Here is a 23,495-nt window from a genome sequence, read left to right as displayed (position 1 = left end):
TCAGTGGATAGAGCATAGGCCTGCGGACTCAAGGGTCCAAGGTTCGATTACAGTCTAGGGCATGTACCTTGGTTGTGGGCACATCCCCAGTGGGGAGTGTGCAGGAGGCAGCTGATCAATATTTCTCTCTCATCGATGTTTCTAACTCTCTATCCCTCTCCCTTCCTCTCTGTAAAAAATCAATAAAATATATTTTTAAAAAAAATTAATGGATTTTATTGCATGTAAGTTATAGCTCAATAAAACAGATTTTTTAAAATGTAAAACTAAAACTAACCAAAAAAATCCTATGCTCTCCTTTGGAAGGCAGCAACCTGATGGTTAAGGGTATGGGGCAGACTCAGATTTGAATCCTTGCTTAGTCACTTACCATCTGTGTGATCCTGGCCAAGGTTACTCAACCTTGCTGAGTAGGAATAAAAAGATGGCCTGGGTTGCTGAGAGGTTAGATGAGAAATGGGCATAGTGTTTAACCAGTGCTTGGCACAGAGTAAACACTCAGTAAATGGTGAATATCTTAGTGGAATGCATAACAGGGAAGCATGCCCCCACTTTAACAAGCCCTGGGTCTCTTGCACAGAACCCCCATGGCCTCCAAGGCACACAGGTGGACGTGGTTGAGCTAACCCAGTGGTCGGCAAACTGCGGCTCGCGAGCCACATGCGGCTCTTTGGCCCCTTGAGTGTGGCCACGAAGTTTCAATTGCACTGTACTTGCACGCCCGCACGTGGTATTTTGTGGAAGAGCCATACTCAAGGGGCCGCAGTTTGCCGACCGCTGAGATAACCCACTCACCTCATTTTACAGCGAGAAAATGAGGCCCAGAGAGAAAATACTTGACCTGAGGATACATGGATAGTAGGTGGCAAGTCAAGAACCAAACCCTTGGCCTTGTAAAAATATATAATAATAATAATAATAATAATAATAATAATAATGTAAATGGAGCCACTTAAAATGCAGAGGAACTGCCTTGCAGGTCTCATGCTTCGAGCTTTTGGAATGTCACAACAGGGCAAAATAATATTTTGACTGTGCCCAAAGCAACACTGTGTCCCAAAGAACTGTTTGTAAAGATGACAAGAAAGCAGATGCTATGTCTGAGCACCCAGGCAGTGGGTGGAGGTAGCAGACTGATGGCTAGCGACTGAAAATTTAAAACGTTGTTTATAATTATGTTAGCTTATTGCACCAATAGAAATGCCTGCCCTCGATGGGTGTAATTGCTCCCTTCCCTTTCTCATAAATACCCTTTGCCTCCTAATTGGAACCCTGTTTGGATTTCTGCCTGAATCAGTGTTTCCCGAAAAGCTGTTCTTTTTTTAAAATCTCAAATAAATGCTTGTTGGCTTTCACTTTGAAAGGTCTTTTTCTTTTTAGGTTAACAGCTTTGTGCCCTTGCTCCTTCTCTGGCCTAAAATTCACTCTTAACCAGTGGGCACTTCCAGCCTCTTGCCAGGTACGCAGGACCACACAGCCATGGGCCAGCATGCCCCAGCCTCCCCACCTGGTGAGGAGCTGTGGGCACAGCGCCACTCTCTGACTGTGAGTCCTATCACCCCATACAACCAGCAAGGGCCCCCTGGGTGATGGGCGAAGAGGTAGGGCCACTGGGCGTTAGGAAAACCAGGGATTACCATTCAGGTAACAATGGCTCCTGTACACAAGAGACACGTCTTGGGACACTGAAAGAACATGGGTCTTGTAGCCAAGACAGGTTTGAATCCTGACCTAAAATGTATGACTCAGGCAAGTTACTTAGTAGCTCTAGGACTCTGTTTCTTTGTCTATAAAACTGAGATGATAATTTCTACCATACAGAGTTGTAATGAATGAATAACAGGTCAAGTGCTTACTCAGGAAAGGTTATCTCCCCATCCTCCTACTCTCCTAGACCCTTAACTTGACATCAACATCTCCTTGTAGGACTGACCCTTGCACTCAAAGCCTCAAGTCTTGTAAAACTAATTAGTTCCCTGATTTCCAATCTGATAACACATTCCACTCCCACCTCAATCAGAAAGCCAAGTCTGAGCACAGAGGATATGTCTCAGGCCCACCCTTGCCCTCCCCCAAGACTCCCCAGGGATGTCGCATCTGCACCGGAATCAGAGGAGTAAGCCTGAAAGAGCTTCTGACCAACACCATCTGGCCCTGGTTAGAAAAGTATAGAAAGCAAAACCAACCAGTCCAGAGAGCCTCATTCTGAACCTCCAGGTGCAGGGCCAGATGAAGATACGTGGCTGCTCTGAGCAGGCTAAGCCTCTGTACCTCTTCAAACCAGACACTTGTCAATGCCTGTTTAATGCATACTTACACGTGTGTCTGAGCACCCGGGCAGTGGGTGGTCAGCACACGTCATAGTGAGGGGTCAAACTCCCAGTCGAACTCCCGGTTGAACAATTTGCATATTAGGCTTTTATTAACAGGATTATTGATTTCAGAAAGGCCAAGTGGGGATCAATCCTTAGACATAATCTTGCACAATCAACAGCCATATCATACTAGTGCAGTCATTATCTGGGCACCGAGTGGAACCTACTCTAATCAAGGCCCCTCTTCTCTCCTAGGAAGTCTCTTCAACTCTTCTCACTCATTTGCTGGCTACCTCACCTCGCTCTTGCCCTATGAGTACCTCGCCATCAGATCAGACCATGTGGACCTGTGACTGTCTGACTTGGGCAAGTATCGAAGGGCAAGAAAGGAGAGTCCAAGTCTAATTAAAACAGCATAAATGTCTGGGACCTTGGTCACCCTACAGTGTGACCAGCTCATATATGAAAATAACAGACAATTGCCGAAGCCGGTTTGGCTCAGTGGACAGAGCGTCGGCCTGCGGACTGAAAGGTCCCAGGTTCGATTCCGGTCAAGGGCATGTACCTGGGTTGCAGGCACATCCCCAGTAGGAGATGTGTGGGAGGCAGCTGATCGATGTTTCTCTCTCATCGATGTTTCTGACTATCTCTCTCCCTTCTCTCTAAAAAAGTCAATAAAATATATTAAAAAAGAAAAAGAAAAGAAAAAGAAAATAACAGACAATAAGCTCCTTGAAAGGGAAGAATCAAGGGCAGGAAATACGATACAAGGCCAGGGACAGGGAATGAATCATATCAGAGACTGCAATGGTACTGCTGTCCGGATCTCTGACGCCCCAGATCTCTGCCATTGAGGACCTAGGACAAGTCATTTGGTCTTTGTAGCCCAGTTCAAGCACCTTTCCCAGGAAGCCTTCTCTGAGAGCCAGCCCCACACTCACGCTGCACCAGCCTATTAGTTACATCCTGGGCCCCACAGTGCAGTGCTCTAGTCCAGCATTGACAGCACTGTGTTATCACCCCTGTCTACAAGGCACCATCCTCCCTCCAACTGTTAAATGCTCAAAGGCAGGCTCCTGACTTATCTCCATGCCCCCACCATCCTTCACAGTATATGATGGCTGGATAAACAATGATCTCCAAGAACCCTCTAGGCTGTAAAACACAAACCCCTTTTGGGTGGACACCTACTGTTTTTGCTTGTCCAGGTTCTATTCTTCCTTCTTCTTGGAACAGTTTTATTTTGCAAACCATGCCTCTCTCATGTTCAGTCCACGTGGGTTATGGAGAGCTGACCATAACCTCCAGGAGAGGGCACTGACCCAAGCCAGGCCTATGAGAGCATCCCATGCCTCAGCCACAATGATTGGCACTTCACCCAAGCCAGGCTAATGAGACTCAACTCTAGGGAAAGAGAGAAACCTCCTTTTTGCTGGAAGGATATAAGCCAGGAGCAGCTGTGGGTCATCCTGCCATCCCATGACAATAAAGCCAAGCGACTGAGGCAGTTCTAATGACATTGTCTGAGCCTCTGGGACCCAGTTGTGCCCGAAGCCAGTACTGACCCCTGAACTTCTCAGTTATGAACCAATCTGAGTTTCATTTCTAAACTAAAACAGTTTCATAACTAAACCCTACAGTGACCAGCTCACCATAACCTTAAAAGTTCCAAATCAATCCAGGCTTTGAGAGGCAGCCTCTCCTTCCTGCTCTTGTCCTGGGTGAACAGGCTGCAATACCAGGGCTCACTCAGCAAGGGCCTTACCTGCACCAAGAGGTTCTGCAGTCCAACGACCAGGGACAGCACTTGTGATGTTCCCAGTGGAGCTAGGACAGTGTCCTCAGGGGCTTGCAGTGGCCGGGCTCCTGAGGGCACCAGAGTCACGAGGGCAGAGGAAAAGCTTTGCTGCAGGGCTGTCCGCAGGAAGCGCAAGAGAGCAGCTGAAAGCAAGAAACCCCTTACACCCAGTCCCTGCCTTCTTCCCCACCTCCACCAGCTCTGTCAGAAGAGGAAACAATGGAGAGAATAATGGGTGACCATAGGCTGGACTGGGAAGGGTGGTCCACCTCAGAATCCAGGGGAAGAGCTTTTCTTTTACTGCTACCGCCCCTGGGCCCACACCTGAGAGCAGCGTGGCCTTTTTCTTTGGAAAGCTGAGGGCCTTCAGTACTTGGTCCAGTTCCACGGACAGTGTCTGGTGAACCTGGCAGGGCAGGGGGTAAAGGGTAATTCCCATATTCTGGGAGCTTGGACAGAAAATAACCTACCCCAGTATCAGTTCTACCCACGCACATACCAGCTGCATCAAGGACAGAGGAGGCCACACAAAATCTTGTGGCCTCGCCAGCCCTGGATTCAGGAACGCGAGGCGGGAAATCAAACCTTCCCTGGAGAATCCCGTTTCTCCCAAATCTCCCCCATCTTCAAGGACCTCCTCCACTAGGGGACTTCCCTGGCCTCATCGGTGGTTCAGTCTCCACCTTAGTCCACCACCCAACTAACTTAGATCTGGAGTCAGATAGCCCGGAATCAAAATCCTGGCTCTGTCACTGGCCAGCTGTGTGGATGTGGGCAAGTCACTGCACTTACCTGCCTGCCTTACTTCCTTCATCAATGAAATGGGGACAATGCCACCTACTTTCACTTCCTCCAGAGCTACTGTGAAGAACAGACTAGGGGCAGCCCTGGTGAATGTGCTCCTTAACGTCAAAGCAATGACCAAACGGGTTAGGAGGGGTGGCAGGTTCAAAGCCCTGAGTCTGCTCTGCATTCCTCATTCAGAACAGGAGCTGCCTGGAGGCAGAAACTACTCTGCTCGGATCTATCTCCTCTGACGCAAAGCAGTTCCTCAAAAATGCTTGTTGGCTGGTGGAATCGGCAGGTTCTAGGCAGAAGGTGTGTATAAAGGTATGGAAATTCCAAACTAGTGTCAGATGCTAATAGAGGAAAGTTTGTGAAGGTTATATGGGCACTCTTTGTGCTGTCTGCTCAATTTTTCTGCAAATCTAAAACTGTCTTAATAATTAGGCTATTGAAAACCAATCAAAAACAACAAACAAACAAACAAAGGTCTGGAGATGTGAAAGAGCACAGTTGACTGAGAACAGAGACCAGGGCAGGAGGTGGAAAGCAGAAAGTAAGGCTGCAGAGGGGCGAAGTACGCAGGGTCTCAGCAGCCACGTGCAGAACCAAAAGCCACAGGAGTGTAGGCAGCAGGGACGTGTGGACAGACTGTGGCTGTGCGGGCAGATGTGGCGGAGGGGAGAGGCTGGGGGTGCGGAGATGGTGAACAGGCCGCGTTAGCGGTGAGGATGAACAATCAGGCCTAGGCGCTAGGCAGTGGGAGGCCTTAGAGTGAAGGTATTAGGTAATTGCTAGGTGTGAGTTGAGGGCCAGGGCAGAGCCAAGGCCAGGCTTCCAGCCAGCAGGCGACCGCAGGCATATGGGGAGGTCCAACAGCTTCACACAGCAGAGCAGGGAAGGTTCCTGCACACCGCAGATCTGCTGTAGCATAGATCCGCCACAGATTGCTGCCGCCCTAGAGGCCAAATGTTAAAAGTGACTTCACTCCTACATTACTGAGTGTGTGCCTGGCACTAGATTGGCACAGGGCTGGGCACAGTGTGAGGACACCTCGAAGACTAGGAGATGGTTTCTGTCCACAGGGAGCAGCCAGCCTTACGGAGGAGACACCCGAATGTACAGCAGCCCACAGAGGAGCTCTGCAAGGCCCTGGATGACAAGTCCTACGGGCGGAGGGCTGAGAGGAAAGGAGGGGCTTTGTGGGCATGGCCGCAGCTCCTTGGTTCCCTGCATCACCTTCTCGACAATCACAATGACAGCTTGCCACCCAGCACTTCAAGGTCACAGGTAGACTTCTGCCTTCCTATCCAGCCTGAGAGTCCACTCCATACATTCCAGCTACAGAATACACCCCTCCCTCCAGGTATGCACACCCTGTCCTACATTTGTGCGGCTTCATGCCTTCCCCATATTGTTCTCTTTACCCAGAATGACTTTCCCCACTATCTTTACCTACAAATACATGTTCCCCCAGGTTGGGGGACGGGTGTGCCGCATTCATTAATTATTCCTCTGTGTCTAGAATACAGCCTGGCATGTAGGTGATCCAGGTGTGCTAAATGGATTAATATAAACTTCCTGACAACAACTCTGGTTGTATTTCTGCCCCCACCCCCCACCCCGCCCCCGCCATTTTGTAGGCAAGAAAACTGAAGCTCAGAAAGTTAAATATCTTGCCGAGTACACAGCTAATAAGCCATAGATCTGGGACCAGACCTCAGAATCTTCATGCCACCCAGCAGGTGACTGCAGGCCACCAAAGCCACCGGGTTAGAGACTAACCTGGAGACTGCCATCATGCTGCTGGGCAGAAAAGGAGGCAGTGAGCAGCCAGGCAGAGCAGAGCAGCGTGGTCCTGGGCGAGCCCTCCCCGGCCCAGGTGAGCGCCAGCGTCTTCTCCAGGAGCCTGATCAAAGCTGTGCTGCTCAGGAGCACTGCGGCGGCTGCAGAGGGTCCACAAGGCAGGGCCACGTGAGTTAGTTACACAGGAGCCCCAGCTCAGGGCCACCGATGCTGAGTTAGCACCCGAAGAGGGCTTCACGCACACAGTGAATGGACCCAGGGATCAGCTGGAGCTCCGAAGGGTCCCAGCTTCATTCCAGAACCACAGGTTATCAGAAGCAGAAAGGACCTTATGACCATCTGGTCCAGCCACATCCCATTTATTTTTTTAAGGTGGAAAAACCAAGGGCAGCAAGGGCCACAGACACTGCCCAGCACCCCTCCTCTTCACTACCACAGCCTGGGCCCCAGCACCTCTTTTCTGACTGCCCAGGGTGGTCTGATGAAGGCTCCAATACAGGAAGTTGAAGGAAGGCTGCAGGATGTCCATGTCCGTGGGGCTGCATTTCCCACACAGCTTGCTCACTGCAAAAGATGAGAGTCCCCACACCCATCACACAGCGCTCTGGCTTTAACGCACATCAGCACTCACACTGCCCTCCGATGACGATTTCAGTCTCGGGGACCAAACACAAACCAAGTCTCCTCAGTATTACAGCCAATGAGAGGAAACACAGTGAGAAGCCCGAAGGCATCTTCACACCCCCCATCTGAACAAACACCAGGAAAGCTGCCCACAGCTGCATTCTAGCAGACTGCACTAGCTTAGGTGGTCCAGGGCATCCTCTCACAGCTCATGCCAGCACAGACTCCAGGTGGGAGGGTGTGCAGAGGTCATCCAGGCCAACCTGCTACCCTTAACAGGAAGAAGACCCAGCCTCTGCATTCTCCCGGCAATGGGGCACTAACCACCTTCCCGGGGGAGCTCTGTAACCATCCAGGTGCAAAGCCCTGAACTTGCCATATTCTCTCTCACATCACCCCCATCAGACTAACTCCTTTATTCCTATTCAGCAATCAAGATTCAGCTCAAAGTTCACCTCCTCCATGAAGCCTTCCTTAACCTCTCAAGTGCCTTACAGTGTTCCCCCAGCCCTCATCAGAGCAGTTACTACTGTAATATAGACTCTACAGGACACAGCCCTTCCCCTGGGGAACTGCCACTCCTGCCCCCATGACCCCAATATAAAACCTGCTGTATGCCAAGGACTGTGTGGAATTATATGCCTACAGTTACTCCTTATCTTAACCCTAAATCAGGTCATACTATTATTTTACCTGTGAGGAACATAAGGCTCATAGGAGGCGAGGTGACTGTCCAAGGTCGTATAGCTAGTGATTAACCTAAGAACAAACCCAGGCCTTCCCAACTCCACTGCTTGTGCTTATCACATAATTTTATATAAACATCTGTTTTGGGGAGTGTTATTTCACTCATAGGGAATAATCAGAGAGAGATCTGAAAGGTCCCTTAGCAAGAAGCCCACAGGGATGAAAGGAGGGAAGAAAGGGGCGCCCTGGCACACCCAGCCCGGGCCTTCAAGCTGGCACCTTGGTGAAGGAGCTTCATGGCCATGCTGTCCAGTTCCTGTTCCGACTCGTTCCTTAGCTGCAGGACCGAGAGGAGGCTCAGCAGCAACGGCAGGTTCCCCAAGGCTGTGAGGGACAAAAGGGCTGGTCAGGGGTCTGACACTCAGATCTCCTCAAGGTCAGACAGGTACCCATGGGCTGTAAAAGGTTTGTTGGGATTTATTCCTACTTCCTGCCTTCTTCCTTCTTCATTGAGCACAGGGGCAACTGACATACTGAGGGCCAATATGTGTTCGGTGCCAGAAATTCACTATTTCACTTAATCCCCTTAAAACCATGTGAAACAGGGATTCTTATTCCTATTTTGCAGTAAAGAAAATTGAGGCCTAGAGAGGCTGAGTGACTTCTTCAAGGTTCCACAGCTAATAAACGGCAGGGCCAGGACTTGAACCCAAATCTGAACCCAATGCCCAGTTTTTCCACTACCTGTTTCCACAGAATCTCATGGCTCTTAAACACTGTTGTCAGTTAGATGGGGCTCATCCTTCCTTGCAAAGGAAGGACTCAGCTCCTCCAGGCACCCTTAAATCTATTTCTACCCCCCTCCCCCCCAAATCAGGACTGGACCAAGTGCAAGCGCCACAGCTCTCCTCCAATTTCCAAGCACTAAACTGCTTGGAAATTTAATTTAAAAATTCAACTTCTTAAAAACAGGGAAAGACAAACCAATCTCAACCTTTGCAGTGTCTTCATACTGTACCAAACATCAAGCTTCCTTGGCTTCAGGGAGTCCCATTCCAGATTTGGAAACTATCCTGGATTTCCCTGGAAGCTTCTAATACACCACTGACCCTCCCCCTCCCCAGCTCCTGCTGGCTCCTGCTGCCTCCCTGGCCTCCCCCACATCTCCAGCTTTCTTTTCACCAACTGGAGGCTGCCATTCTTGTGACTAACAGCTCTCAGCACATGCTGTGCAGGGTGGGGACATGCACCCATACTTAAACACACCCACCCATGCTAAACACACAGTCATTAAACATAAAAACACTCACACACACACACCAAACCAAATACGTTGAGCACCCATCCACCAGTGAGAGGGAGGAGGTAAAGTTTAGTTTGATGCCACACTCGACTGACTTATCTTTTGTAGAGAAAGCTTTGCTTCTCTCCTGGAGCAGACCTCTTCAGGGCAGAGAGGCCCATGTCTTACTGACCTTTCAGGTCAAAACGTGCCCCCAGCTCTGCAGACTGACCTTCTAATGGGGAGTCCCCATACTCCACCAGCAGATGCTGTAGGATCAGCAGGAAGTGACCTCGGATGAGACCACCCACTTGGACATCCTCATTCCTTCTCAAAAAGGTCCTCAGGACAATCAGTACCTTGCGGGCTATATCCACGGGGCTGGAAGAGATGAGATCCTGAGCAGGAAAGAAGACAGAGCTCAAAGGGCATCTTGGTTAGAGACCGTTAGACAGTCGAGAAGAGAGGGGTTGGGAAAGGGCTCGGGATGATGGTACTACAGAACCTGGGGAAAGAAGTGCTCACTGAGTCAGCACCCATTATGTACCAGCCTGACATCCTGTAGGTCCCTTCTAAGCAGGAGGTCTCAGAGGCTTAGAGAGATTACATGATGTAGATGAAAAAGGGGCCACATAGGAAATCTGACACGCTCAGGGAAGGCCAGCATGGCAGGCCCTACAAACTCAGATCCAAGGTAACCACATAGGATGGTCCGGACTTAAAAATTCCTAACTAAATGCGAGTCCTGGTGGGTAGTCACATCCTATGCTACATCAAGGGTAGCTACATCAAGGCCTGTAACTTCCTTGACAAAGGTCAATCTTTACCTTAAAAGTGAGCCTCTCTATTGTCTTTTAACAACTAAAGCAGCATGCCTTTGAAATGTCAGAGTAATCTCATTTTCCACATCCCTCAGGGCACACATGCCATCTTTACCAGCATGTGCTATAACTGTTAACTATCTCATACCCAGCAATGGAAAAGAACTATTTCTCTCTCCGTTTCACTTTTTATCCAATCCCAGAGACTCCCCCTGCGTCCCCAGCCCCCACCCCCATTTGTTTCCTCCCACCCCTCTAATCCACCAATGGCTTTCATGTAACCTTCCTTATGTCTTCTTTGATTCTAATGTATAAGATAAGCTGCAGGACATATTAGGCCCTGAGTGGTTGCTGTTAAAATTAGAGTTGTTTCTCTGGCAGCTGTGGAGGTTGGTGAAGAGCCAAGGCCAGACACGGTGCCACCCAGTGATGAGCACATCTGATCAGCACACCACCATTCCCCGGAGCACTTTCTCAGTGCATTGAGATTTTGCTTCCCAGTAATTGTCATCAGTTTGGCTCAAATAAACTCATAAAAATTCTCCACAGGTTTGGACATTTCCTACATGGACAATGATATGTCAAAGGTCACATAAACCAGTATGTGGCACAGCTAAGATTTGAAAGCATCTTCACCTAATTCCAAGCCCATAGCTCTTTCTCCTTTCTAGGATGCCTCTCTCATGCAAATGGAAGCATCAGGGTCAAGAAAAGGTTATTTCAGGACAGCAGACCTGAGTGTGCCTTATGGGAAAAGAGGACAGGGGGATGGAGGTGCCACTTGATGGGTTAGGGCAGACTCAGAGGACCAGGTCAGGCCTTTCCTCTACCATGGCAGTCTGGCTATCTGTGTTCCAAGCTGTAAAAGCCTTGGGTTCAGAAGGTGGGCAAGGACACTGAGTTTATTCGCTTTCACAGTCATTTTAACGAGAATATGCTAAAGGCACAGCCAGTCAGAAGCTGCGCCACAGGCTCTCCCACTGATAGCTCCTGGCACCTACCAGCTCCAACAAGCCAATTCCTTTGGACAGTTAGGGCTGAGTGCTATGAGCCCAAGGTCACACACAGACTCTTTCCAGGAAGATCAGCTCCTGACGCGCAGAAACATGACTACAGGGCTCCAGACCAGACCGCTCCAGATGTGCTGATCACTGGATGGCACAGTGTCTGGCCTTGGCTCTTCACAAACCTCCACAGCTGCCAGAGAAACAACTCTAATCTCAATAGCAGCCACTCAAGTAAGGCCTAAAACTGTCAGGTACTATGCTGTATTTAAATAGTAGCTGAAAGTTTATCTGTCCTCATAGTAACTCTTCCAGGTAGGTGTCACCCCAACTTTTCAAATGAGGAAACTGGGGCAAACTAAGTAATCTGCCTAGCAAAAAAGCAATGGCATGGTAACTAGGAGTTAATGAAGGAGTTAAAGCAGTGGCATGGTAACTAGGAGTTAATGTCACCTTGTAGGGTTGAGAAACATCTCTGGAAGGAGAGGATCACAGAATGGCAAGGCTAGGGAATCTCAGTTCATTTCCATCAACACTTTTACTTCACAGAATATGAGGCTGAAGCCCAGAGGGGGTGTGATTTTCCCAAGGTCACAGGGCCCAAGGCCAAACCAGTTTCCTGGTCCTCCTCTACCAACAGCAAGTGCCTGCCTGATTGCCAGATCTGGTCCCTCAGAAACCTGAGTTAGTACATCTTAAAGGCCCAAAAGTAAGGGGGCTACTCAGCCTTTGGTGGCCATGTGAATGCCAGGGGAATGTGTGCGCCCCACACATGGGCCAGTGGGAAGGCTCTGGGCAGAACACAGCCCGCTCTGTAATCTCTCCTGCTCACAGCTGTCAAGAGCTCTCTGGGCCTGGACCAACCAGGGTGCCACGGCCAAGCAGGGAGCAAACAGAGCGTCTGTGACATCATTGTTTTTTTTCACATCTAAACCATCTACACGAAAGACCACCCATTGATAAGAGTGGCAATTAACAGCGCTGTTTTCAGTTGTTAATTACCCATATCGAAAACAGAAATTGGTACCAACACATATTTTTAGACTCTTTTCCCCTCCTGTGGCTACAAGTTGGGGGAAAAATGGTAGGAATTATATATATAACAGACAACAAAGTTGTTCCTTACTGTTTTGTTGTTGTTGTTACCACTGGTGTTTTTAGGATCTGAGTTAGTGCAAAATTAACTTTAGGCTCCAATCCTGGTCATGACCCTCATTAGCGATAGGACCTTGGGCAATTCAATGAGCTCCTCTGAGATTCACATTCTCTGTGGTCCAGTCCGGACCCAGGTGGAAGACACCCAGAGCAACCAGGACTTGGAAAGCCTAGAGGGGCTTAGACGCTCCACCATTCCCACAGCCAGGTGCTGTGTGCAGCACACCGAGTGTTTCTGCGTGTTCTTTCTTTTATCCTCCCATTATCTCCATTTCACACGTTGAGAAAACCGAAGCTCAGAGAAGCCTCCATCTTTATAAGTCTCTACAAGGTCACAGAGCATTTGTGATTTCCTCGAGGGCAAGGACTGACCAACCTTAACTGAATTATCTTTGTATCCGAATGCCTAGTGCCGAGTAAATACCAAACAGATGTATGATAAAGGAAAAAGTGAATGACTGAAGTCAAGGCCTCTAAAAACCTGCTTCTTTCTGTCTTTCTCCAACCTCATCTCCTGCAACATATCCCACAAGCTCAAGAACCACCCCAAACTACTCCCTGTCCCTGAATTACAATAAACACTTTCATGTTGCTGTATTGGCCTGGCAACCCTTTCACTTGTCAAGTTCTTTGAGGATCAGCATTTATGTCACCTTTGTGCCCTTCTTACCACCCAAGTACTCTGCCTGACCTTTATTGCCACGCAGCTAGTACAGTTGTTAGTGGTTTGATGCCTCAGATTCCCTTATCAGAGTGGTTAATGTAAACAAAGCCACTTAAAATGGAGTGGGAAGAGCATTGGACCAAGGACTAAAGGGTTCGATTCCAGGCAAGGGCATGTACCTCGGTTGCAGGCTCAGTCCCCTGGCCTGGTCAGGAGGCAACCAATCAACATGTCTTTCTCACATCGATGTTTTTCTTCCTCCCTTCCACTCTCTAAAAAACAATGGAAATATATCCTCGGGTGAGGATTAACAACAACAAAAAATGGAGTGGGAGCTGCCATCCCAGAACTGCCTTGCACATCTTACTCCTCAAACCTTTGGAACGTGAAAACAGGACAAAACAGCCTTTGCACTGAGCCTAAAGCAACACTGTGTTCCAAACAAGTTTGCAAAGATAACAGGAAAGCAGACCTTAAGACTAAAACTGAAAATTAAAGGCATTCTTTAGAATCAGCATCATCCATGTTAGCTTATTTGCACCTTTAGAAAATCCTTTCTTAGCTTATTAACACCCATAAAAATTCCTTCCTTCTATTCAAGTAATTGTTCCCCTTTCCTTTCTCACTAATTGGCCTTCACTTCCTAATTGGAACACTATTTGGGTTTCTGCCTGAATCAGTGCTTCCTGATTGGATCTTAATACATTCTTGTTGCCTTTTACCCTGGCCTTTTATTTTAGGTTAACAATCCGCAGTGCTCAAACGAACAGCTCTTCCATTAGATGGAACATACACTGAATCAAGGTTGACTTCTCTCTTGTTCTGAGTTTGCTCAGTTCACTGAAAAGAACATTAGACACAGAGTCCAAATCTGGGTTTTAATCTCAATTCCTATGACCTTGAGCAAATCTCTCTCAACCTATTTCTTATCCTTTTAAAAGAAAAGAAGAAAAAGATACCATCATTAGTATGTCTCTCAGAAGATCCAAATTCTCCACCCATCACCTTTTTTTGAGACTTGGATCTGTCCAAACCCCTAATTCAATGCGTCAGCAAATAAAGTACCTACTGCGTGTGAAGAACACTTCATCTGACAAAGAAAATCCAGTATCTTAGCTCTGTTCATTGCTACTCTCCCTCTTGTCCCATCTTGCCTTCCTCCCCTACGCACTAATGCTTTATTTTTAACCCATTCCTTCTCCGGTTTTCTCTCTCCAAGAAAGCCAAAGCATGAATGTGGTCCTTATCAAGCCAACACATGTGTGACTTCACAAGATGGAAGTCTGAGTGGGAAGTGTGTGCGGGTGTAAATGCTGACAGATTGGTATCGAAGATGTGTGATATATAACATGCACGTGTTATTTTCACCACATCACTCCAATAAAGTCAGGGAATGGTGTTTGTTGATGATAAGAACATCAAAGGCATCTCATTGTCTCTGATAGGCTGTGCCATTCTTCCTGCACTAAGGAGGGGCCAAGCAGGTGAACTAGCAATGAAGGCAGTAGCTCTCAACCAAGTGTCTTCTATGCTGGTGTGCTGCCATCAGTTTAGGACCTGTCACTAGTAATTGCTCACTAAATACAAAGTATCAAATGTACAAATAATTTTTATTTTATTTATTTTTTGTTAATCCTCACCTGAAGATATTCTTTCCATTGGTTTTTTAAATATGTGTTTATTGATTTTTTTTTTTTTTTTTTGAGAGAGAGAGAGAGAGGGATAGAGAGATAAAAACACCGATGAGAGCCGAAACTGGTTTGGCTCAGCGGATAGAGCGTCGGCCTGCGGACTGAAAGGTCCCAGGTTCGATTCCGGTCAAGGGCATGTACCTTGGTTGCGGGCACATCCCCAGTGGGAGATGTGCAGGAGGCAGCTGATCGATGTTTCTCTCTCATCGATGTTTCTAAATCTCTATCTCTCTCCCTTCCTCTCTGTAAAAAATCAATAAAATATATTTTAAAAAAAACAAAAAACACCGATGAGAGAAACATTCTTCAATTGGCTGCCTCCTGCAAGCCCCTAATAGGGGATCGAGCCTGGAACCTGGGCATGTGCCCTGACCAGGAATCAAACCAGTGGCCTCTTGGTTCCTGGGTTGATGCTCAACTACTGAGTTACACCAGCCAGTCTCCACTGATTTTTATTTTTAAATATATTTTATTGATTTTTTACAGAGAGGAAGGGAGAGGGATAGAGAGTTAGAAACATTGATGAGAGAGAAACATCAATCAGCTGCCTTCTGCACACACCCTACTGGGGATGTGCCCGCACCAAGGTACATGCCCTTGACCGGAATTGAACCTGGGACCCTTGAGTCCACAGGCTGACACTCTATCCACTGAGCGAAACCGGTTAGGGCTCCACTGATTTTTAAAGAGAGTGAAAGGGAGGGAGAGGGGAGAAGGAGGAGGGGCGGTGGAAGAGAAACATAAATGTGAGAGAGACACATTGATTGGTTGCCTCCTGCATGTGCTCTGACTGGGGCCGGGGGAATCAAGCCTGCAAACCAGGTACTCACTCTTAACTGGGAATCGAACCCATGACCCTTTGGTGCTCAGGCCAATGCTCTAACCACTCAGCGATACTGGTGAGGGCGTACAAATAAATTTTTAAACATGTAAATTACAACAGTTAACTCTATAATATCACTCTCAATAATTTGTTTCCAATGTGCTTTCTTGAATGAAAGAAAAAAAGATGAAGTTAAAGTCAGTGTTTTACTAACTGCAGACAACAGGCAGCTCACTTATCTGATGTACCTGACAGAAATTATAGGGATGTCTTACTTCATAAAAAGCACTGGGGTTTCTGACTATTCTGGGTATGCCCAGGGGAGTGTGTTGCACGTGGACCATTATCATGTTAGTCATGGCAGAAAAAAGGCACAGTCCCTCTGCAATCAGACATCTCCAGGTACATGTCTCAGGGGACTCCTCTGATATTAAGCCCTTCTTAACAGAATCTGCTTTAGAGAAGACAGGGAGGTGAGAGGGAATGGTGGATGAGACCAGCATCTCATAGTTATATCCCCTGGGGAGGCGAGGGGTACATATCTCTCAGTGAGCAGACTGCCATCAGACTTAGGACAGGGGACAGACTTATAGGAACCAGGCACCTGCCAGCCAAAAGGGCTTCCTATTCGCATGGGAACAGCATTAAGTCCAGAGGTGGGCAGAAGCAGGTGCTGGTACCTCATGACCTCAGTAAACCAGCAGAGAGGGGGAAAGAGAGAGAGAGAGAGAGAGAGAGAGAGAGACCCCACTATCTCTGAATGCAGAAATGAGCATGTGGTTACCTACTAGCAAAATAAGCAGGATGCTGGGGCTGCTTCTGAGTATGTGGAACAAGGCTGCTAAGCTGGCAGGAAGGGTGGGCTGCCCAGCAGCGGGGACATCATCCAGCTCCTCATAGCTGCTCTCTTCCCAGGAGAACCAAAGTTCCAGGACACGATGCCCAAACCTACTCATCAGCTCTGGATACAACAGGAAGAACCTGAGCAGGAGGGGGTGGTGGGTGTAGATGAGGTGCAAGTCCGTGATGCCCTCTAGAAATTTTCTGATGGCACTGACCACAGCCTGGAAGCAAAGAAATAAAGAAAGAGGCTAAATACACCTTGCAGAAGACTCAAGAGACCCTCACATAGCCAAGGCATGACTGGGGAAAATGTACTGGCATCTCAGTACTCCAGGACACCTTCCCTGACTCACCCCAGCGCCTCCTGGGAGAAGAAACTCCGCTGTGCTTACCTATGACAGCGGTTCTCGGGGTGATTTTGCTCCCTAAGGGACATTCAGAAATATTTAGACATTTTTGATGGTCTTGATCGGGGGAGTGCTACTGACATCTAGTGGGAGAGAGCAGGGATACCGCTAAATATCCTATAAAACACAGGGCAGCCTCCCACAGGAAAGAATTATGCTATGTAAAATGTTAACAGTGCCAAGGCTGAGAAACCCAGCTCTATAAATATACTTACCACAGTGTGTTGTAACTGTCAGCATATGTGTCTACCTCTCACACTAGACTTGAGCTGCTTGAGGGCAGGGACTGTGGCAGATTAATCTATGAACACCTGGTGTAGGGCCTAGCACAGATGCAGCAAATGATGTGCTGAATCATTTATTAACTCTCAACATCCTCTCTTCCCATTGCACATCTAACAAGGTTCATATTCCTTAATATGATATTCTAAGAGTTTTATAGTTTCTATTTGTGGCCCTTTCTTTCATTTAGCCCTTTGATCCATTTTTTAGTTAATTTTTGTGTATAGTATGAGGTATGGGTACAACTTCATTCTTTTGGGTTCTTTAAATGTATTTTTATTGATTTCAGAGAGGAAGGGAGAGGGAGATAGAACCATCAGTAATGAGAGAGAATCATTGATTGGCTGCCTCCTGCATGCTCCCTACTGGGGATCAAGCCTGTAACCCAGGCATGTGCCCTTGACCAGAATTGAACCCAGAACCCTTGAGTCTACAGTCTGACACTCTATCCACTGAACCAAACCGGTTAAGGCCCAACTTCATTCTTTACATGTGGACATCCAGTTGTTTCAGCACTATTTTGTTTAAAAGACTATTCTTTCCTTATTGAATTGTCTTGGCATCCTTATAAAAAAATCAACTGACCGTAAATATATGAGTTATTTTTGTTTTTAATTTTTTATACTTTTATTTGTGGGTTTATTTTTGAACTCTCAATTCTATTTCATTGATCTAGATGTCTATTCTAATGTCAAAATCACACTGACTTGATTAATGTAGATTTGAAATTAAAAAAAATGGGAGTCCTGTCCTGGCCAGGTGTCTCAGGTGGATGGAGTGTCCTCCCAATTGGCCAAAGCTGCCAAGGTTGCGGTTTCAATCACCTGTCAGGGCACATGCAGGAAACGAGCAGGGTATGCATGAACAGGTGGAACAACAAAAACTGATGTTTCTTTCTCTCTCTCTCTCTCTCCTTTCCTCCCTTTCTCTCAAAAACCAATCAAAAAAAATTTTTAGGTGTGATTTCTCCAGCCCTAGCCAGTTTGGCTTAGTGGATAGAGGGTCCCACAAACTGAAGGGTCCCAAGTTCAATTCTGGTCAAGGGCACATGCCCAGGTTGTGGGCTCAATTCCCAGTGTGGGGTGTGCAGGAGGCAGCCGATCAATAATTCTCTCTCATCATTGATGTATCTATCTCTCTCTCCCTCTCTAAAATCAATTTAAAAATATGTATTTTTAAAATAAATGAATAAATAAATAAAAGTGTGAGTCATCTGAAAAAAAAGGTAACTGAAATTTTGATTGGGATTGTGTTGAATCTATAAATCAATTCGGGGAGTATTGCCATCTGAACACTATTAAGTCTCCTTTTCTTTTCCAGTTTTATTGAGATATAATTGACATATAACATTATATAAATTCATTATGTTCAATATAAGGATTTGATAAATGTATACATTGTGAAATGATTAATATAAGTTTAGTTAATATCCACCACCTCACATACTTACAAAATTATTTATCTTGTGATGAGAGCTTTTCAGATTTAATCTCTTAGCCACTTTCAAATATACAAAGTAGTATTATTGTTAGCTACAGTCATTGTGTTGTATATTATATCCACAGAAGTTACTTATCTTATAATTGGTTATTAAGTCTTCTGATTCATGAACACAGAAGAATGTCGTTCTATTTATTTGGGTCTTCTTTAATTTATTTCAATGATTTTTTATTAAATTTATTGGGTTGACATTGGTCAATATGAACATATAGGTTTCAGGTGTGGGCTTCTTTGTTATGAGATCTGTATATTGCACTGTGTGCCCACCACCCCACTCAAATCTTCTGTCATCATATGTCAATGATGTTTTGTAATTTTCAGTGTACAAGTCCTTGCACTTTTTTGTGAAATATGTTTCCTACGTATATCATTTATTGATGCTATTGTAAATGGGATTGATTTCTCAATTTCATTTTCAAGCATGTTATTAAGTCCGGCTTCTCTCCACTGTCTCCCATGTCTTAGCAAAGTACACTAAACTAGTCTCCCTTCCTTGAGTGTGTAGACTGGGCAACTTCTCAATTCCGTATCTTAAATCTTGCTCTACTCTCAGCCTGAAAATTCTCCCTTCACCTCAGTCTCCTCTAGGAAGTCTCTCCTGACGCAACAATCTCCCAAGTGCTGTGGTAGCTCCTGGCCAGTCCTTCAGCCTCCAGGAGAGCACTCCCTGCAGCTGCTGCCTGCCTTGTAGGAAATATTGTCTCTCCTGGCAAACCAGTGCTCCCTGCACCTCAACCCTGAGAGGACCCCACATGGCACCTGGCCCCTGTCAAGTGGTCAAGCCACATTGTTTGAGTTGCTAAAATGTTGAGAAACAAATTAAAAAAAACCCATGTGCTTATTTATTTGAGTAGTGGTAAGGGGCTTAGGAAATGCTGATAAAACTAGAGAGAAGTTACTGAAAAGTAAGAGCTTCCAGGAATAAGTAGGACTTGACACTCTGAAATGCCCTTTCCCGGAGACACTAACACAGCAACTATTGTGGGCCCTCACATGCACTACCAGACGTCTCTCATCACACTAGAAAGCCCAAACTCTGTTAAAGACTAGGGTTGTGTCAAAAGGACTTAGGAACTAGCATGAATAGGCTCCCACTGGCCAAAGATAGAACAACTTGAGCCTCAAAAGGCTAATATCTATAGTGGATTGAAACACATCAAATATTTTTAAATCCATGAGTTCATAACAATACTAAAAAAAAACTCCTTGGATCAAATATTCAATCTATTCTTTCTATATAATCTATCATCCACAGTAACAAATAGTTGATAAGGGAAGTTTTTTTAAATAAAAGTATTCCAATTAATAAAGAGAAAAGAACAGAATTAGGGTATTATTATTTTGCAATCCCTAATGAATTAATGAATCAAGGCAATGATCACCAATGGTTGAGAGACAATGGGACGTTGTATACCTTGATCTATCTTACTTGAAAATCCATTGCACTTCGACTATCCCTTCCTGCTTCCATTCAAATTAAACCAAGTTTGCTTACATCACATTTGCCCCAACAGTAATAAAAAAAGAGGCAAAATTAATAGTAAGCGAAGGAAAAGTATCCTAGGTTGAGGCTGAAGAGTCCACATCTAAGGAGTAGAAGCAATCTTCAATGAAAAAGGAGATTCAGTGATGACTCAGACATAGTCCTTGTCCCCAAGAGTTTATAAAGAGCTAGAGAAGAGAAAGCCTGATATACATTACCACCATCAAAAGTGATTTGAGATCAGCCTGACAATAACCTGTCCCAGCCAGTGTTGCTCAGTGGTTGAGCACTGACCTATGAACCAAGAGGTCACAGTTCTATTCAGGATCAGGACACACGCCTGGGTTGGGGGTTCGATACCCAGTAGGGGGCGTGCAGGAGGCAGCTAATTGATGATTCTCTCTCATCACTGATGTTTCTATCTCTCTCTCCCTCTACCTTCTTCTCTGAAATCAATAAAAACACACACACATATATATTTTAAATGTCCTAGTTGTTTGGATCAGTGGATAGAGTGTTGGCCTGCAGACTGAAGAGTCTCAGGTTCAATTCCAGTCAAGGGAACATGCCTGGGTTGTGGGCTCAATCCCTAATGGGGGTGTGCAGGAGGCAGCCCATTAATGATTCTCTCTCATCATTGATGTCTCTCTCTCTCCCCTCTCCCTTCCTCTCTGAATAAAGAGCTAGAGAATAAAAATATATTTAAAGCCCTAACCAGTTTGGCTCAGTGGATAGGGTGTTGGCCTGTGGACTGAAGGGTCCCAGGTTCGATTCTGATCAAGGGCATGTACCTTGGTTGCCGGCACATCCCCAGTGGAGGGTGTGCAGGAGGCAGCTGATCAATGTTTCTCTGTCATCGATGTTTCTAACTCTCTATCCCTCTCCCTTCCTCTCTGTAAAAAATCAATAAAATATGTATTTTTAAAAATCTGTTTTAAAAATATATATATATATTTAAAACAAAACAAAAAACCAATAATGTGGGTTTCAGCAACCTGCTTTGTTTGGTAAACTGTTACTAGGAGGAAATACCTCACACCACTCTCCTACACAAACTGGACTTGGTACTAAGAAAAGAGCCTTGGGAATTGGTCAAGTCTGAGTTGAAGTCTGGCTCCCCCATCGATTACCTGTGTGACCTAGAGAAAATGACTTTAACCCAAGTCTTGACTTTCTTGTCTGTGAAAAGGAAATAATAATCGTTGCTTCCCAGGACTGTTGAGAGAATTAACTAAATTACATAGGCTCTGTATGTGTCAGCACCCTCCCCTCGCTCCCTACCGCAGCTCTCTCTTCTCTATACACACAACATCAGTCTCCCAAGGAGCCACAGTGCACAGAGGTGCAGGAGGAGTGCCGGGAGTGTGGCCCATACCTCATCTAGGGCATCGTCTTTGTCCTGGCAGATTGCAAGCAGATAGATGGATGCTCTGAGAACCACAAGTGGAGGGCGCTCACCCTGGGCCTGCAGAGACAGGAGGAAGCTCTGCACAGCCACAGATAAGTCTGCCTTTGAGACAAGCCTGTCAACCAAAGAGGGTCTGAGTGAGAAAGGCAGAGATAGCTGTCCAGCCTTGCCACATCCTCCCTGAGCCACTGTCATTCGGCTCCAGCATGTCCACAGCCTAATGACACCTTGCACAAAGAGCGTGCCATATATACTTAACAAAGCATTATCACATCCACAACACATGGTTCCATGCTTTGTGCAAGGCTGTTAGGGACCAGAGACTCCTCACTCACACCCGGAAGGTGAAAGAGCCAGCTGAACCGGCATTGTTAAAAAGAAGGATGCTACTTCTGAAGGTCAGGAGGTCCCGCTCTGGCAGCCAGTCCACCCCGTCGTCTTGTATTTATCATTAAGCTTTTGTGTGGTTAATGGGCAAATTTCTGGGGGAGGGAGACCTGTCCTCGTGGATGTAGGCCAGGTAGAAGAGGAGCAGGATGCAGAACTGTCTCTGGCGAGCAGCTCCCTCCACATACTGGCAATCCGACAGGAGGGCAAGGCTTTCAGGGCTCCTGCTGCTTATCTGGGGCAGCCCGTGCTGCAGAACCTCCGACACTGCAGAGAGTTCTGGGGAGAAAATAATTAGAGAAAGCCACACAGAGAGCACATGAGAGTAGTAATGAGCACATAAGTATCTGCTACATGAAGAGTACTGCACAGGGTAGTAGGGTACGTGCAGGATAAAAGCAAATCAGAATCCCCTCTTCCTTTATGCAGCTTTCAGCCAACCAGGAGAGACTAAAGATTACATGGATACAGTCTCTCAATCATTCATTTGACAAATGTTCACTGAGCGGCTACTCTAGGCCAGGCTGTGAGACACAGGCCCTACCTCCAGTACCTCAAGGCAGCTGGTAGGGAAAACAGATGAGACAAATAACTGCAGGACATGTGATGAGTGCCATCTTTCTCTCTCTTTCTCTCTCTCTCTCTCTCTCTCTCTCTCCTCTCTTCCCTTCCTCCCTTCCAGTCTCTCTAAAAAAAAAGGGTGAGGATTAACAACAACAGCAACAAACGACTCTAAAAGACCACCACAGACCTCATGAGTAGTCAGATAGCAGCACCTTACCTTCTTGGGAAGGTGGCCCTGTATTCGCTGGAGCTGAGAGGAGGTTGATGCACAAGTAGTAGAGGAAACTGGAACACACCTGGTTTAGGGCTGAGTGACTTAGAGGGAGAACACAAAGAGAAGACATTGCTACTTTGGCTGGGACAGCATTGTCCCTACATGTACTGGGGTGCCACTGCTTTGTGCCAGAGCCCAGTGATAGTCTAACCATGGCCTTGGTAGAGGAGGTGTCAAGGTGGCTATAAAAACGTAAATATGGCCCTAGCCGGTTTGGCTCAGTGGATAAAGCATCAGCCTGCAGACCAAAGGGTCCTGGGTTCAACTCCAGTCAAGGGCACATACCTCGGTCGCAGGCTCCTCCCTGACCCGGACCCTGGTTGGGGCACATGCAGGAGGCAACCACTCCATGTGTTTCTCTCACATGGATTTTTCTGTCTTTCCTTCTCTCTTCCACTCTCTCTAAAAATCAATGGAAAAATATCCTTGGGTGGGGATTAAAAAAATAAATAAATATGGAGCCTGGGTAGACTGGCACAGTTGGTTGAGTGTAGTCCAGGGGTGGGCAAACTTTTTGACTCGAGGGCCACAATGGGTTCTTAAACTGGACCGGAGGCCGGAACAAAAGCATGGATGGAGTGTTTGTGTGAACTAATATAAATTCAAAGTAAACATCATTACATAAAAGGGTACGGTCTTTATTTTTTTTAGTTTTATTCATTTCAAACGGGCCGGATCCGGCCCGCGGGCCGTAGTTTGCCCACGGCTGGTGTAGTCCTATGTACCAAAAGGTTGTCGGTTCAATTCCCGGGCAGGGCACATATCTAGGTTTCGGATTTGATCCCCAATCGGGGAGTGTGGAAGAAAATCAATCAATCCCTCTCTCCCTCCTACCCTCCCTCTCTTACTTTGTCTAAGCATGTTATGTACTCTGGTGACAATTACAAAAAAAAA

General features: G+C 46.5%; 1 protein-coding gene across 1 annotated transcript in view; it reads right to left on the bottom strand.

Annotated features, from left to right (window-relative positions):
- Window positions 1-23,495, bottom strand: part of MEI1 (meiotic double-stranded break formation protein 1) — a 61,129-nt gene that overhangs the window by 7,806 nt on the left and 29,828 nt on the right. The window contains exons 17-26 of the mRNA XM_070408858.1: window positions 22,545-22,642; window positions 21,874-22,042; window positions 21,344-21,491; window positions 16,242-16,517; window positions 9,528-9,693; window positions 8,293-8,397; window positions 7,156-7,266; window positions 6,682-6,842; window positions 4,438-4,519; window positions 4,081-4,256 (exon numbers count right to left, since the gene is read on the bottom strand). Coding sequence (XP_070264959.1) covers window positions 4,081-4,256; window positions 4,438-4,519; window positions 6,682-6,842; window positions 7,156-7,266; window positions 8,293-8,397; window positions 9,528-9,693; window positions 16,242-16,517; window positions 21,344-21,491; window positions 21,874-22,042; window positions 22,545-22,642 — 1,492 coding nt within the window. The remainder of the gene's footprint in view (window positions 1-4,080; window positions 4,257-4,437; window positions 4,520-6,681; window positions 6,843-7,155; window positions 7,267-8,292; window positions 8,398-9,527; window positions 9,694-16,241; window positions 16,518-21,343; window positions 21,492-21,873; window positions 22,043-22,544; window positions 22,643-23,495) is intronic.

Source organism: Myotis yumanensis, unplaced genomic scaffold (genome assembly GCF_028538775.1).
Source record: "Myotis yumanensis isolate MYYU_CA2020_CCGP unplaced genomic scaffold, mMyoYum1.0.hap1 SCAF_3, whole genome shotgun sequence".
Classification (NCBI taxonomy): Eukaryota; Metazoa; Chordata; class Mammalia; order Chiroptera; family Vespertilionidae; genus Myotis; species Myotis yumanensis.
Note: the sequence above shows the minus strand (reverse complement) of the source record. Positions and strands in the feature narration are given on the sequence as shown.